This window comes from Anser cygnoides, chromosome 1 (genome assembly GCF_040182565.1).
Source record: "Anser cygnoides isolate HZ-2024a breed goose chromosome 1, Taihu_goose_T2T_genome, whole genome shotgun sequence".
Lineage (NCBI taxonomy): Eukaryota > Metazoa > Chordata > Aves > Anseriformes > Anatidae > Anser > Anser cygnoides.
In genome coordinates this window covers 156345639-156357786 of record NC_089873.1, presented here as the reverse complement: position 1 = coordinate 156357786, position 12148 = coordinate 156345639, and the positions used below count along the sequence as shown (strand labels likewise).

The 12148-nt window shown below is 40.2% G+C and overlaps 1 protein-coding gene across 11 annotated transcripts in view; it reads left to right on the top strand.

Annotated features, from left to right (window-relative positions):
• MBNL2 (muscleblind like splicing regulator 2) overlaps positions 1 to 11751 on the top strand; it is a 110198-nt gene extending 98447 nt beyond the window's left edge. For all 11 annotated transcript variants that reach the window (XM_066986661.1, XM_066986669.1, XM_066986716.1 and 8 more), the window contains one exon: positions 8796 to 11751. In XM_066986661.1, coding sequence (XP_066842762.1) covers positions 8796 to 8923 — 128 coding nt within the window. In that variant the 3' untranslated portion in view covers positions 8924 to 11751. The remainder of the gene's footprint in view (positions 1 to 8795) is intronic.
• The last annotated feature ends 397 nt before the right edge of the window (positions 11752 to 12148 follow it).

Below are 12148 nucleotides of genomic sequence, written 5' to 3'. Positions count from 1 at the left end.
AGGGCACTGAGTGCCCACACCTGGCTGGCAAAATGAGCCTCCAGAAAGTGTGAAGATGGTTCCAAAATGCTGCTCCAAGCACTCCAGCTTTGAAATTTAAGTGGGCAACACCGAGCGTGCTGCACTCTGAGCATCTGCTGAAATCACGCTCTTGAAGGCTGACCAATTAACTCGGCTGGGTTGGCTGCGTCTGGAGTGGCACAGGAACAAGTCCTGATCCCAAACACATTTGGGGGGAATGGTTAAAATTTTCCATTTCTTTCCTTTCTGATGTGTAGCAGCAACAGGTGCATTTAGTGGTTTGCAGGGAGATTTGTTTTTTCCTAAACTATCATTGAACATGAAGATATTGAAGAGTAATTTCTCCAGGGAAGGTATTGGAATAGCAATATTGTGTCACAGTATGAAAGGCAAATTGAAACTGCTGCTGCCTATTTCATGCTAGACACCCAAGAATCACAAGCCTCAATTCGATCAAGCTTTAATGTCTGAAGACCAAGTTACATATAAGTAGCTGTAACTTCCAGAATGAACAGTTTTCAGACTCAAGAAGTGAGAGTTTTCAATCTTAAAACCCGCAACAAATCTCAAGCAGCGTCAAGAAAAGACCCTTTGAATTGCCTTGAAACAACTGACATTACAAAATATGTGGCAAAATATGTTTTCTTAAACCATAAGTCAGCAAAGAAGCAAACGCAAAAATTTACCTTGGAAAATTTAAAGGAACTCTTTTTTAAATCTCATGCAAAATTTAACCAAGTCTTCATTTTACTTTTAATATTTTTTTTGTCTCCTCAGTTTGGATAGACTGCTGTTCTGTGTAGATAATGAAGACTTCTGGCAGTCTTACTCGCAGAGTTTTATATCACATGCTCATACACAAGAAACAAGTGGGAAGACATGAAAAATCGATTTGTTTTTTTCAGTAATTCCCTCCCACCGCTGTAGAGACTGAAGCCTGGCTTCCCCTGGTCGCCTGCTAGATGGCAGTATCACATAACGTGAGCATTAAGCAAAGGCGAACACATTTCTTTTACATAACAAAAATCTAGACATAGTTCCCTTTCCTGTTATAGACTGTTTTAACTTTCATAGTATTGAAATTAATACAATGGAGTTACATTTGATATAACTTTCCTTTGTGCTCTTTCTTTTAATAATTCAACAAATGGTACTTTGACAAGTTGAGTAAAAGTCTTTTGGGGCATCTATTTATTATTTAAACATAGGAAATTTTTTTTCTGAGGTCAAGTGATTTTGTAGGCATTTGGGGAAAAAATGAGTTAGTCTCATTGTTCTTAGCATGTATGCACAGCTCTTGTGAGTCTGTTTTTTTCCATCATAAAATTTTAACAAGACAGTGCAGTGCAGAGCTCCAGATGTACTACTTGCTTGGGATTCTGCTCTTTGAAATAATTGTGCCTGTACATCTACAGCTGCTGCAGCTATTTGCCCTTGAAATAAACTAATACCATATTTTTATCTTAGCATGTGATTTATTGGATGAGCATTTTGCACACCAGAAATGCCACTTTTTGGCTTTGAGTGTGCAGGAGGCTGCCCACATAACTGCAGTGGAAACATTGCTTGACTTTATTTATTTACTTACTTACTTAGTTACTTATTTATTTATTGTACCTGCCATGTCTTTTGGCTACAGGCAGAGGTTGGTTTACTTTGACAGCCTTCACTTTTGGCACAATATTACGTGCAGTGCCACACAAGAATATGTAGGTATGTTTGTGTAGAATCATAGAATGGTTTGTGTTGGAAGGAACCTCTAAAGATCATCTAGTTCCAACCTCCCTGCCGTGGACAGGGAAATATGAGAGTATTCAGATAAGAAAAAGAATTAAGGAGGCTCTAAGTAGGCAAAAGTCAGGAACATTAAGTTCTCCTCAGAGATAACTATAGCGAGTTTTATAAAACCAACAAAAAGTTCAGTAACTGAAATATATATATCCTATTATAAGTGTCATGTCTCGTCAGGAACCTTGATGAAGAAAATGTGAATTTGATGCCTTTCTGTGTTCAAGAGAAGTTCTGGATGTAGCAGGGGAGCATCTCTTGCTTTGAAGGGAATCTGAATCGAACGCCAGCTTTTACTGCTGAGGAGCCTGGAGAAGGGCTAGCCCAGCTCTGCCTGCTGTGGCAGTGTTCGCCTTGTAGTGGTAGGCTCATCTTGGGTGATATGGGCATGCATGGCATGTAGGAGGAAAATATAAAGCAGGTTCTGTAAAAAAAAAAAAAAAGTAAAAAAAAAAAAGAATTGCTGGATGAGGACAACTAAGAAAACACAGGTTTGAAGAAGGGTGCCCATATCCCTACAAGAGGAACGTGCACATCTCATAGTGCGCATTTTTCCCAGCTTCGTTTGGTCTTTCACTCCTTTGTGCTCTCAGTTCCTCTGTGCAAGCCCATTATGACAGTTTCTAAAGATCAAGAAGATAAGGACAATGACCTAAAAATAGGAAGTGAAAAACACAAATGATTGCAGTAGCTCAGGTGTGCTGAAAGGTAGCATTGAGTGGCCATTCAAAACAGTCACTCTATGGGGGCTCCTAAAATATTACAGCAGTAATTTTCTCATTTTCTAGGTAGTCTGTCTGTTGCCTGCATGATTAGTTAAAATAGATTTTGGTAGAATGTGTTAAGAGTGTGTTAGGATCAATTTCAAGTACTGCATTATTAATTACTTTAAAGAAGAATAAATAAAACCAGATTGCTTTCATTTTAAAAGCAACTAGTCCTATTTCACTGAAGTGAGTAAATACCTATTTTGTTGTACTTAAATATTATAAAGTATTATTTGAGTAAATACCTATCAAAGCTCATAAGCATGCTAAGAAGTTGGCAGCACCAGTGTGTTTGGACTCTCCTTTTGGACTGAGTATTAAATGAGAGGAATGATGCTGCTGAACCCTTGAGCCCTTTGGGGATCCCATAGTTGCCTTGATCTTTTCTTTAGAGCATCATGAATAGCAACTATAAGAGAGTTCATATTTTTTGCCCAAAATGCATAAATCAGGAATAAAAAAGTGAAAACCTGTAATCTTGTTTTAATGAGAAATTGATCTTTACTATTTATAAGAGTCGACTCCTGTTTTTCCTTACAAAAGGAACTAAATATAATAAGTATGCAGATTTGAGAAGCTCATAACATGTTTTCCTTACTCCTTCTGCAGCCGTAAGAACAAAGCTTATGTTTGTCGCCGTATCTGACCCTTTGAATTCACGCTGAAAAAGCATTGCCATGTTATCTTACCCAAAGGAACTGGACAGAACTGGCTTGCAGGGATGTGTGGTCTGTGTTTTTTCATTCTGGCTGTGACAATGTGCAGTTTTCTCTGCGCTGGATGGTAAATTTCCCATTGGAGAGAATGTGTAGGCTTGAAAATGGACAGGTCAGCGAGGCAAGCCTGAGGTTAGACGGATGCATCAGCATGTAGATAGATGTATTTGGTCGAGACAAGGAACGGATGCTCTCGTGACAGTGACAAGAGCTATGACATCCAGACAGTAAGTCAGGAAGAGACTTCCCACGGGGGATTACAGCCCATGGGGAGCACTGGTGGGAGTCCTGGAGCGGGGCATTGAATGGCTCCATTTGGTGCTCCCTGGAGGTGCTGCTGCTGCAGCCATGGAGAAATAAGAGGTAAAAAAAAAAAATCCATCTACAAGGTTACATAAAAATTATACATGACCAAGCATAACTGATACGATGGGGATTACTCTCAGTAAATGTCTGAATCTTTTCAGCCAGTCAGGCTGAAACTCTTCCGTTTCCACTTTTGGTTGAGAAAAAAAGAGACATTCATTTGGAAGACAAAGAACAAGGCACATACCACAAAAGAGCATTCTAAGAGAAAATGAAAAATAAAGAGATGGCCGCACTTCCCAAAGGCGCGGAGAAATATAAATAGTCTTGGGTTTCACGTCAAAGGGAAGAAATACTAGGTGTTAGTTTTATTTTTAGAAAGTGAGAGAAGTTATAAGACAGCCTGATATGAGCAGGCTGTCTGAAAATATCTGTCGTTTTTAATGTATACCCTACTTATATCTGACCATTCTGCTGCTAGTGTGAAAAACATGAAAATACAAAATGTCACTGTGGTAGGAGTCATCTGCCCTGACGCAGGTGTCTACGAGTTAAATACCTCGGTGTGAACTGCTTGCCACAGACTCTTAACATTGGGTGGAGGACAAGAAGCATCACGAGTTTATAATTGGTCTCATGCTAAGATAAGTTGCCTGAGGTAGGCTAGCAAGATGTAAAACAGGGTGACCAGCTGAGGCTTGCCATGTCTGAAATCATCTGAGATGAGTCTTGCCTACAAAGAACTCCTAATACTACATTGCTCTAAAAATGAAAGGCTGAGTAGTCTAAAAATGTTACTACATTACGAGTTCATTTTTAGAGGGATAAACACTTTGCAATGTGGAGGTCACGTATGATCTTAAATCCCACCTTAGAATGTATTAACGCTTACAGAGCAAAGTGTAATTTGGAGAAGTTGCCTCAAAACTCCTTAAAGAGCAAAATCTCGGAGACTGATGCAAAGTCTTGTTTTCCAGCTGATCCGCTGTGACAGGTCTCTAAATTGAACAAGATTCTTGTACTCCGAAATCATGCAGAAAGGTAAATTTTCTGTGTTCATCATTTCATGATAAATCCGGAACTGGAAACAATTTAACACAGAGAGAAATTCCATGAGTTGTGTGCATGAAATCAGTAGTACCCAGTCGTGGTTCTCGGGAATTCAGGTAATTATGTGAGCCGTGCCAAGTGGCACAGTGCACAGAGTAACCTAGGGGTCAGAAAAGAGTTCACAAAGGTGGAATTGCCACCTTAATTTAAAACGAATTCTCAGTTTTACCCTGTAAATCTTGAAACAGTAACCGGTCACAGCCTTCTTTGCCGGGTTCTGAGGGAAGTGCCAGCTGACGTGGAGCTGTGGGCCAGCGCTTTGGCGAGAAGCTGAGGCCACTGGCAGTAACTTATCTCCTGGTTGCCATTCCCATGGAGCACACGGCAGGAGTGTATCACCCTTGGGAGTAACCAGGGTTGCCCTGGCTGAATTTATGGGTGTTGTGTACTGCACAGTGGGCTCAGTGACCGCTGTGGCCATTCAGAGCTCCCGAAGGTCTATAAACATTAAGAATAATAATAATAGAAAAGAGAGAAAGAAAGTCTTGACGTTTGGGAGGTGAAAAAGACACTTTTTACAGCTGGAAATTTTGGAAAAGCAAACCCTTCCTGGCAGTTAGAAAGCAGAAATTTAGGTTCACCCTCTGTATATACTCATTTCAGCGAGGTCTAGTAACTAACACTGGTGCTGTGTTAGTGATTTTAGTCTACAGAGAGGCAATCTTTCTGGCACTTCAAGCAGGTACCAAGTGAGAAGGCAGTGCAGAGAGTACTCTGTGTCTGCAATTGCCTCAAAAAAAAATGCCCTTTGCTGTTATTAAATCTTCTGTGCATTACAATTCCAGATTGTAAGTGCCGGGCCATTCTGCTTTTGCTAGAAATAGTGATCCTATTAGCTCTGTTACTGCAGTCGCAGAAAGTCTGTTTTCTGGCACGTCTGTACCCAGTCCTGCAGACATTGATATGTCTTATCCATGACAAAGAGCTTCCCACGCTTGGCTTGTAGACCTTTGTACATGGAGTGTGGCGTGCACACACACAAACGCACTCATTGTGTAGTCTTATTTTTCAGGTTTTTTGTTGTTGTTTACATTTACTATGGTCAGATGCACTCTATCAAGTTGCTGTGAAGTTTAATGAATCTAATAGTATCACAGCAAAGGTAGTGAGTCGTGTGGATGTGCACATGAGACGTAATCCTTCAAACAGGGAGCATGAAGGTTGTTGGATCTCCTTGCGAGTAATGAGTAGAGAGTCTGTAATAAGTGTTTGCAGGGATGTCCTTTGGTTGGTGTGGTCTGTACAATTTCTTCTTTTTCAGCGTGCAATTAGCATGGAGCAATTAGCAGTGATGCAGACTTAGATAGCTTACATGTTCCATCACAGTTTATTACTTCGTTTGTAGATTAAACGGGAGAGGTTCACAGTGTATTTTCCATGTAAAGTAGCTTAGCATTTTATGTTTCTCTGTCAGACACGGTGGAAAAAAAAAGAAGGAAGAATAAAAAAACAGTTGCAGAAGCTGCTACACGTGTATGTAGCTGTGGTGGAGTTGTGATATCTTTAGAGAAATAGGGTGTGAAGATATAATTAAAGACTATGGGATGCATTTTACACTTTGTGGCTAAGGTTAAAAAAGAAACGTAGCTCCTCTGTTCTGCGTCCCTGTGCTGGAGAAGCTTCTTCTGAAGGAGAGACTTGAGTTTTTTTCCTAGGAGGACTCCTACGTGCACTAGAAATAGCCAAGGTGCAACATGCCCTAGTTACATCCCCTGCGTGCGTGGTGGGGCGGCGAGGAAGACGTGGTAGGAACGGGCTGCAGAGGAGCGCGGTGGGGAGGGCTCCAGCTGCTGTCTGCTCCCCCTGCACCCACCACCACATAAGCAGGACACAAAAGGAAAGCGTTCATCTTGTCTTCGCTGTTCCCTGAGTGTTGAGAGATGGGGAGAAATGGCAGGAGTAGGGAGGCGGTGGTGGAAGTCCTCGCCTGGTCTCTGCTACTTCCCCGAGTGGTGCAGGGAAGGGGTCCCTGCTCTTTCGCACTGCCGAGAGCCCCCCGTGAATTGCACCCAGGTCAATCACAGTGCCAGGGACAGCCCGGCCCTTCTCCCAGGTTACAGCCCTCTGCCTCATCTGTCCCGTATTTTGGAGGAGCTGGGAGCATCAGGCTTGTTTGACCTTTCAGGACATCTCTCTACAAACCGCAAGGATCTCTCTCTATCTTTTCTCTGAGTATTTCTGAAACAAGGAGAAAAAAGTTATAGAAAAATACAAGTCCTATCCCCTCAAAAATTGTCAGGAGAGGTAGGCAGCTGCAGTATCTGAAATCCTATTTTTTTTTAAACTGAGTAGAGTTCAGGTTAAGTTCCATTAAAACCGATGTTAGGATCCCTTGAACACATTTGTGTGATTATGGCTAACCCAGTATAGATAAAGCTGCTTTATTAATTACATTGACGGGTTGGGCTGTAACATGCTAAAAATACCAGTGCTGATAACGTTGGTCACTTCTTGTTTCCAGCACGGCTCTGTTCTTTGTACTCACTGCCAAATCACAGTGCTGTAGATGGACCAGGATTATCACACGCAGGGCTTTATTATTTCAGCAAAGGTATTTCTTTGTTATTTCAAAAGGAAACAGAAGATAGACGATAAGCCAACAAACCCACAATGAGTGGAAGTCATTAAAAATCTATGTCCTTGTCGTATGAATGGCGTATTTAGGCGTTCAGCCCCTTGGAGCTGGCAGGTGTTTGTACAGTATCATTACAATGGGGCTTCGAGTGTCACCGGATTATCAGCAGCAATCAAAGATTACTTTTAGGCATGCCAGCAAGTCATATGGGGTCAGGGAGCTGAGTACAGAGAGCACGTAGTGATGGAGAGGGCTACGGCTTTAGGTGCTGTACCGAAAGCGAAGCCCTCCTCGCTGGTGCAGGGGTTGTGAGGTGCGTTCGATGTGGTCGCGGGGGTGCCTACAGCAAGTGCCTTCCACGCAGCGCTGAGCGTGTTTCTTTTCTGTATGTCAGAGGTAGTATGTTGCTGAAGTTATTTTCAAAACCTCTTTTTTTTTTTTTTCTTCTCCTTTTAAAATAAATATTGCATTGAGCAGCGGTCTGTCTGCATAATACACAAGTAGGTCAAAGTGCTGTCATGCCTGCCTTGCATACTACCTGCAAATACAGCTCAAAAATGTGTCAAGTGCCAAATTAAACAGGAAGAGCAAGCGATGCACTCCAATTCCTTGACTTGTGCTTAGGTCTGGAGTACAGATTAGCAATGGCACGGTAAAAGATCACACCCCTTGTCTCTGACATCCCTTCCACTGATAGCCATTTTTATGGCAGATGATGGAAATGCAGGTCATTTCCCAAAACTGCCAGCTGGTTGAGTCAGTTGCCTTCACGTTTTGGAAGAGTGCTGGGCACATCCTGCATTTAACCATCGCAGCATTGGAAGCAAGAGAGCTTGCAGCTGCAAAATGGTTGCCTCACCCTTAGTTTCAGACACGGCGGAGGCAAACCAGCAAGGTTAGTGACCAGCCGGGCGCCCAGAGGTGCCATTACGACCATCCCCCTGGACCTCCTGCTGTAAGGAAGCATGAAGAAGCTCTCGGCTCGCTGACCTGAAGATAATTTGTTAGGAAATTAGCAGTCGCTAAAAACGCATTAAAAAGGCACTTTAGCTTGTTGAAAACATCCAGCCCAGTACACACATAAATATATATGTATTTTTATTTTTTTTTTGGCTTGATAGCGGTGAGTGGCCCTGCCTCCACCTCTGCCCCTTGCTGTCCCTGACTGGGGATGGGGGCTGCCGAAGGGCAGCAGGCCCCGATGCCCTCCCCAGCCTCCTCACGAGGCACCGAGCCGGGGAGGCAGGGGCACCTCACAGGGCCGTCCTCCAGCTGGTGTGGTGCCCCCCTTCTGATATTTTGATACCTAAAACGTCCCCTTCGTGTGTCCTCACACACTGGAGGATGTGACGAACAGGTTTGTGAAACGCACAGGCCTCCCGCCCAGCGTTAAGGATACGGGAGGCCGTCTCGTACGAGGTGGATTTAGTCAGGCCGGTGCCACCCGTTCCGGTGACCTGCTCTCCGGAGTGCCGCCTGGAAGCACCATCACACTTTCCTTTCTCTCCACAGATAATCCTGAAGTAATCAGCAGGAATGGGACGGAGTGTCAAGAAGCCTCCCTGCGGATGGCCAAGCACGGCTACTGTACATACTATCCTGTCTCCTCCTCTCTAGAATTGCCACAAACTGCATGCTAAGTAAAGAATTTGTTCTTACGGACAAATCACAAACTCTAAAAAGCTAGTGCTGCTATGTCATATATGAATATTAAATATGGTATGCTTACTATACTCCGACCTAAAATAGTTAACTACCTGATACCAGCTGTGATGTTTCAAGACATAAAGGGTAACATTTAGTTTTGAAGATTTTTAAAAACATAGTTTAATTCTTGCAAATATTGTCTTTTCTCCATAACTATACCTAATGGAAATGGTCCAATTAAGTTAGTCTTGGGAGATTCAGTGTTCATGAATCTTTCAAGCTCAGCAATAATTAATTTGTATTGGCTAAAAACTTATGCCAGTTGCAGGTTTGATTTTAACCCAGATTACGATTGGGGTTTTTCTTCTTGGTTAAAAAATCTTGGTTTTGCTCCCGCAGCAAGTTAACTCCAAGACAAAGGAAGTGAAACAAAGCCCGGTATCCTGCACATCACCCTGCCAGTCTAAAATTTTTAGCCAGAAATCCAAAGTAAAGCACAAATTCTTTAGATGCACATAGTTGGTGTTTGACTTGTATGGAGAAGTTGCATTTGAGTCATAGCAGAATAGCAGAAAAAAAAAAGTTAAAAATTTTGCACAGTATGAACTTCATACCCCTTTCAGTCCCCAAAAGAACAAAGTCTTGAAAATATTATTTTACAAGTATATTTATAATGTTTTTAAAAGAAACTTTGCAGAAGTGCCTAAATTTTGTCACATCAGACTTGATGAAAGTGAGCCTGATGCCAACAGTCAATCTTACCGGAAGCGAATAATTTCTCAAACTCATAGTCACGTTACCAAAAAGATCCGAGCTCTTAAGAAGTAACTTCTATAAATGTAAAAATCAAAGGAAAAGACCAAACTAACAAAAGAAAAGGAGAAGAAGAAGGATGTAGGTGAAGAGATTTGTATGATACTCTAATTTAATTAAAATTCAGTTTAGTCACTGAGACTTCATAAGTGACTTTAATCTAGGTTATTAACTGAACACTAAGAATGTAGAATGAGATTCAGTTTAATAAATCATTACTGTATTTGCATTTTTTTTAATTGGATTATAAGATTGTAACCAGATTAGAATGGAGAAAAAATAGTTCTTTTAATTGTTTTTTCTTTAAAAACATATTTTATGTCACAAAAGTATGAAGATATCTTTAATACAATTATATACATATTATATATACATACATACATATATATGGATGAAGCAGATTTTAATGTTGTTTACTTTTTTAAATACTTTGTTGATTTACAAGGTAATTATATATGTATAATTAAAATTTCATTTGTTTGATTTGAGATTTGTTTCAAGCACTATTGTACCAAATATTTCATATTTCACATTTTATATGTTGCACATGTATCACAGAAATTACATAGTTTTTAAATTATTGTTTAAAAAACAAGACAGCTGTTATAAGTGGATATTATGTATAATTGTTTGCAGCATAAGTTTTCTATGTGGACATTATTAGTGATTGCAGTATTTTAACTTAACCTCTTCAGATTGATTGTAAACTATTTTAAACTTTGGCAGCACTGCCTGTTCTGAACGACTGAAGGCACTAACCATATAATTATTTGTCTTGGAAATTATTTTCCAGGCTAAATCTTGTTTGTCCAATGTCTAATTACTATCTATTTATATATAAAGCTGGAGATTTGATCATCCGACAGAAAAAAAATAATCACAATTCGATTGTAAAATTAACATAGTGCTTGTAACGTTGCGTTAGTTTTAATTTGTGGAAAAATAATGTATCTTAACTTGTTACTTTAGCAGTTAAGGTATCACCATGATATACTATTAAAACACTAATATTTGTAGACTTTCTCAGTCATTATAACTAGGTAGTTGACACTGCAACTTGCCTATATCTGTCAAAGTTGTTTTTATTTTTTTATAATAGTTAATTTAGGCATTTGGGTAGCTTATTGTACAATACTAAATGGTAAATTATCCATGTTGTTTAAATATTTTATGTAGATAACTCTTCAAGACATTGTTTTGTGTGAACTTTTTATGTTTCAAAATAACTGTTATTCTATGTTTTTTACAATTAATCCAATACTACTATTTTTTGCCCATGGATGACGAAGCTTCAGATACATCAGGTCTTTCATCCAGATAAACTGACAGACAAAAAGAGAAAATGTATTTTTAATAAGAGATCCACTTTCCGACTTTATGACTTTGTAATATTCCTAAAAACTGTACAAGTACAAACCTATGCTAACAGTAAGGAGGCAATTACAGAGATGTGCAAATACGTGTACAACAGATTCTGCATTTTATTTATTTATAAAGTAATTTTATAGACTATTTCAAAATTTGGGAAGATCTAAAACTATTTTTCTGTATAAATATTATTTGCCAAAACTTTGTTTATATTTTAAAAAAGTCTAATGAAAATGGTTAAATTTTAAATGCTTTGTTTAATTAAAAAAAAATAAAAAAACACACAAAAAACACACAAATAAACCCCCCTAAAAGAACCGTGAGATGGGCCAACACAGAGACAGTGAATACTGTAGCTGAGGCGTAGTTTCAAGTTACTTGAGATGCCTCAGTGTTTATTTTCTTCAAATGATACAGCACCTCACCAAAATACCTTTTTGTTTGCCTCTCTCATACAGTATAATTGACAACGCTTACAATGAATACTTCGGTAACCGTTGGAGAAACCCCTCCATTTGCTCTTTTCCAGCATATAACTACTAGTGGTCTGTTAAATAGCCATTCTATTTCTGTTGTGACGTTAAAATTCATTCACCCAATGTACAACCACTGAAATAAAAAGAAGCATTTTAAAGTGAAAGACGAGTCGGGCCTTTCCTTTCTTGTGACGTGACTCTGACAAGATGGGGCTACAAAAACGGCCAAAAGAAACAGAGGTAGTCTTTTAAAAACTTGTAATTTTTTATTGTTATCATTTTTATCTTTTTACTTAATTGCATGTTCAAGAAACCACTCGCTAAGTGTGGTCCCTTGGTTCACGACACGCAGGTGTTTGATGAGGGAGCCCATGCTCTTCTCCTGCTGCAGGCCGCGAACCCGCTGACCGCAGTACCAGCATCCGTGCCCACTGCATGCACCCCGCTCAGAGCAGAGGTTTGGGCATGGATTTAGCCCCAAACAGTCATTTCGTGCCCTTTCTGCCTGCACCTGCCTGCTGGGGCGGCTCACAGACGGGTAACCACCAGGGGGGACTGCAT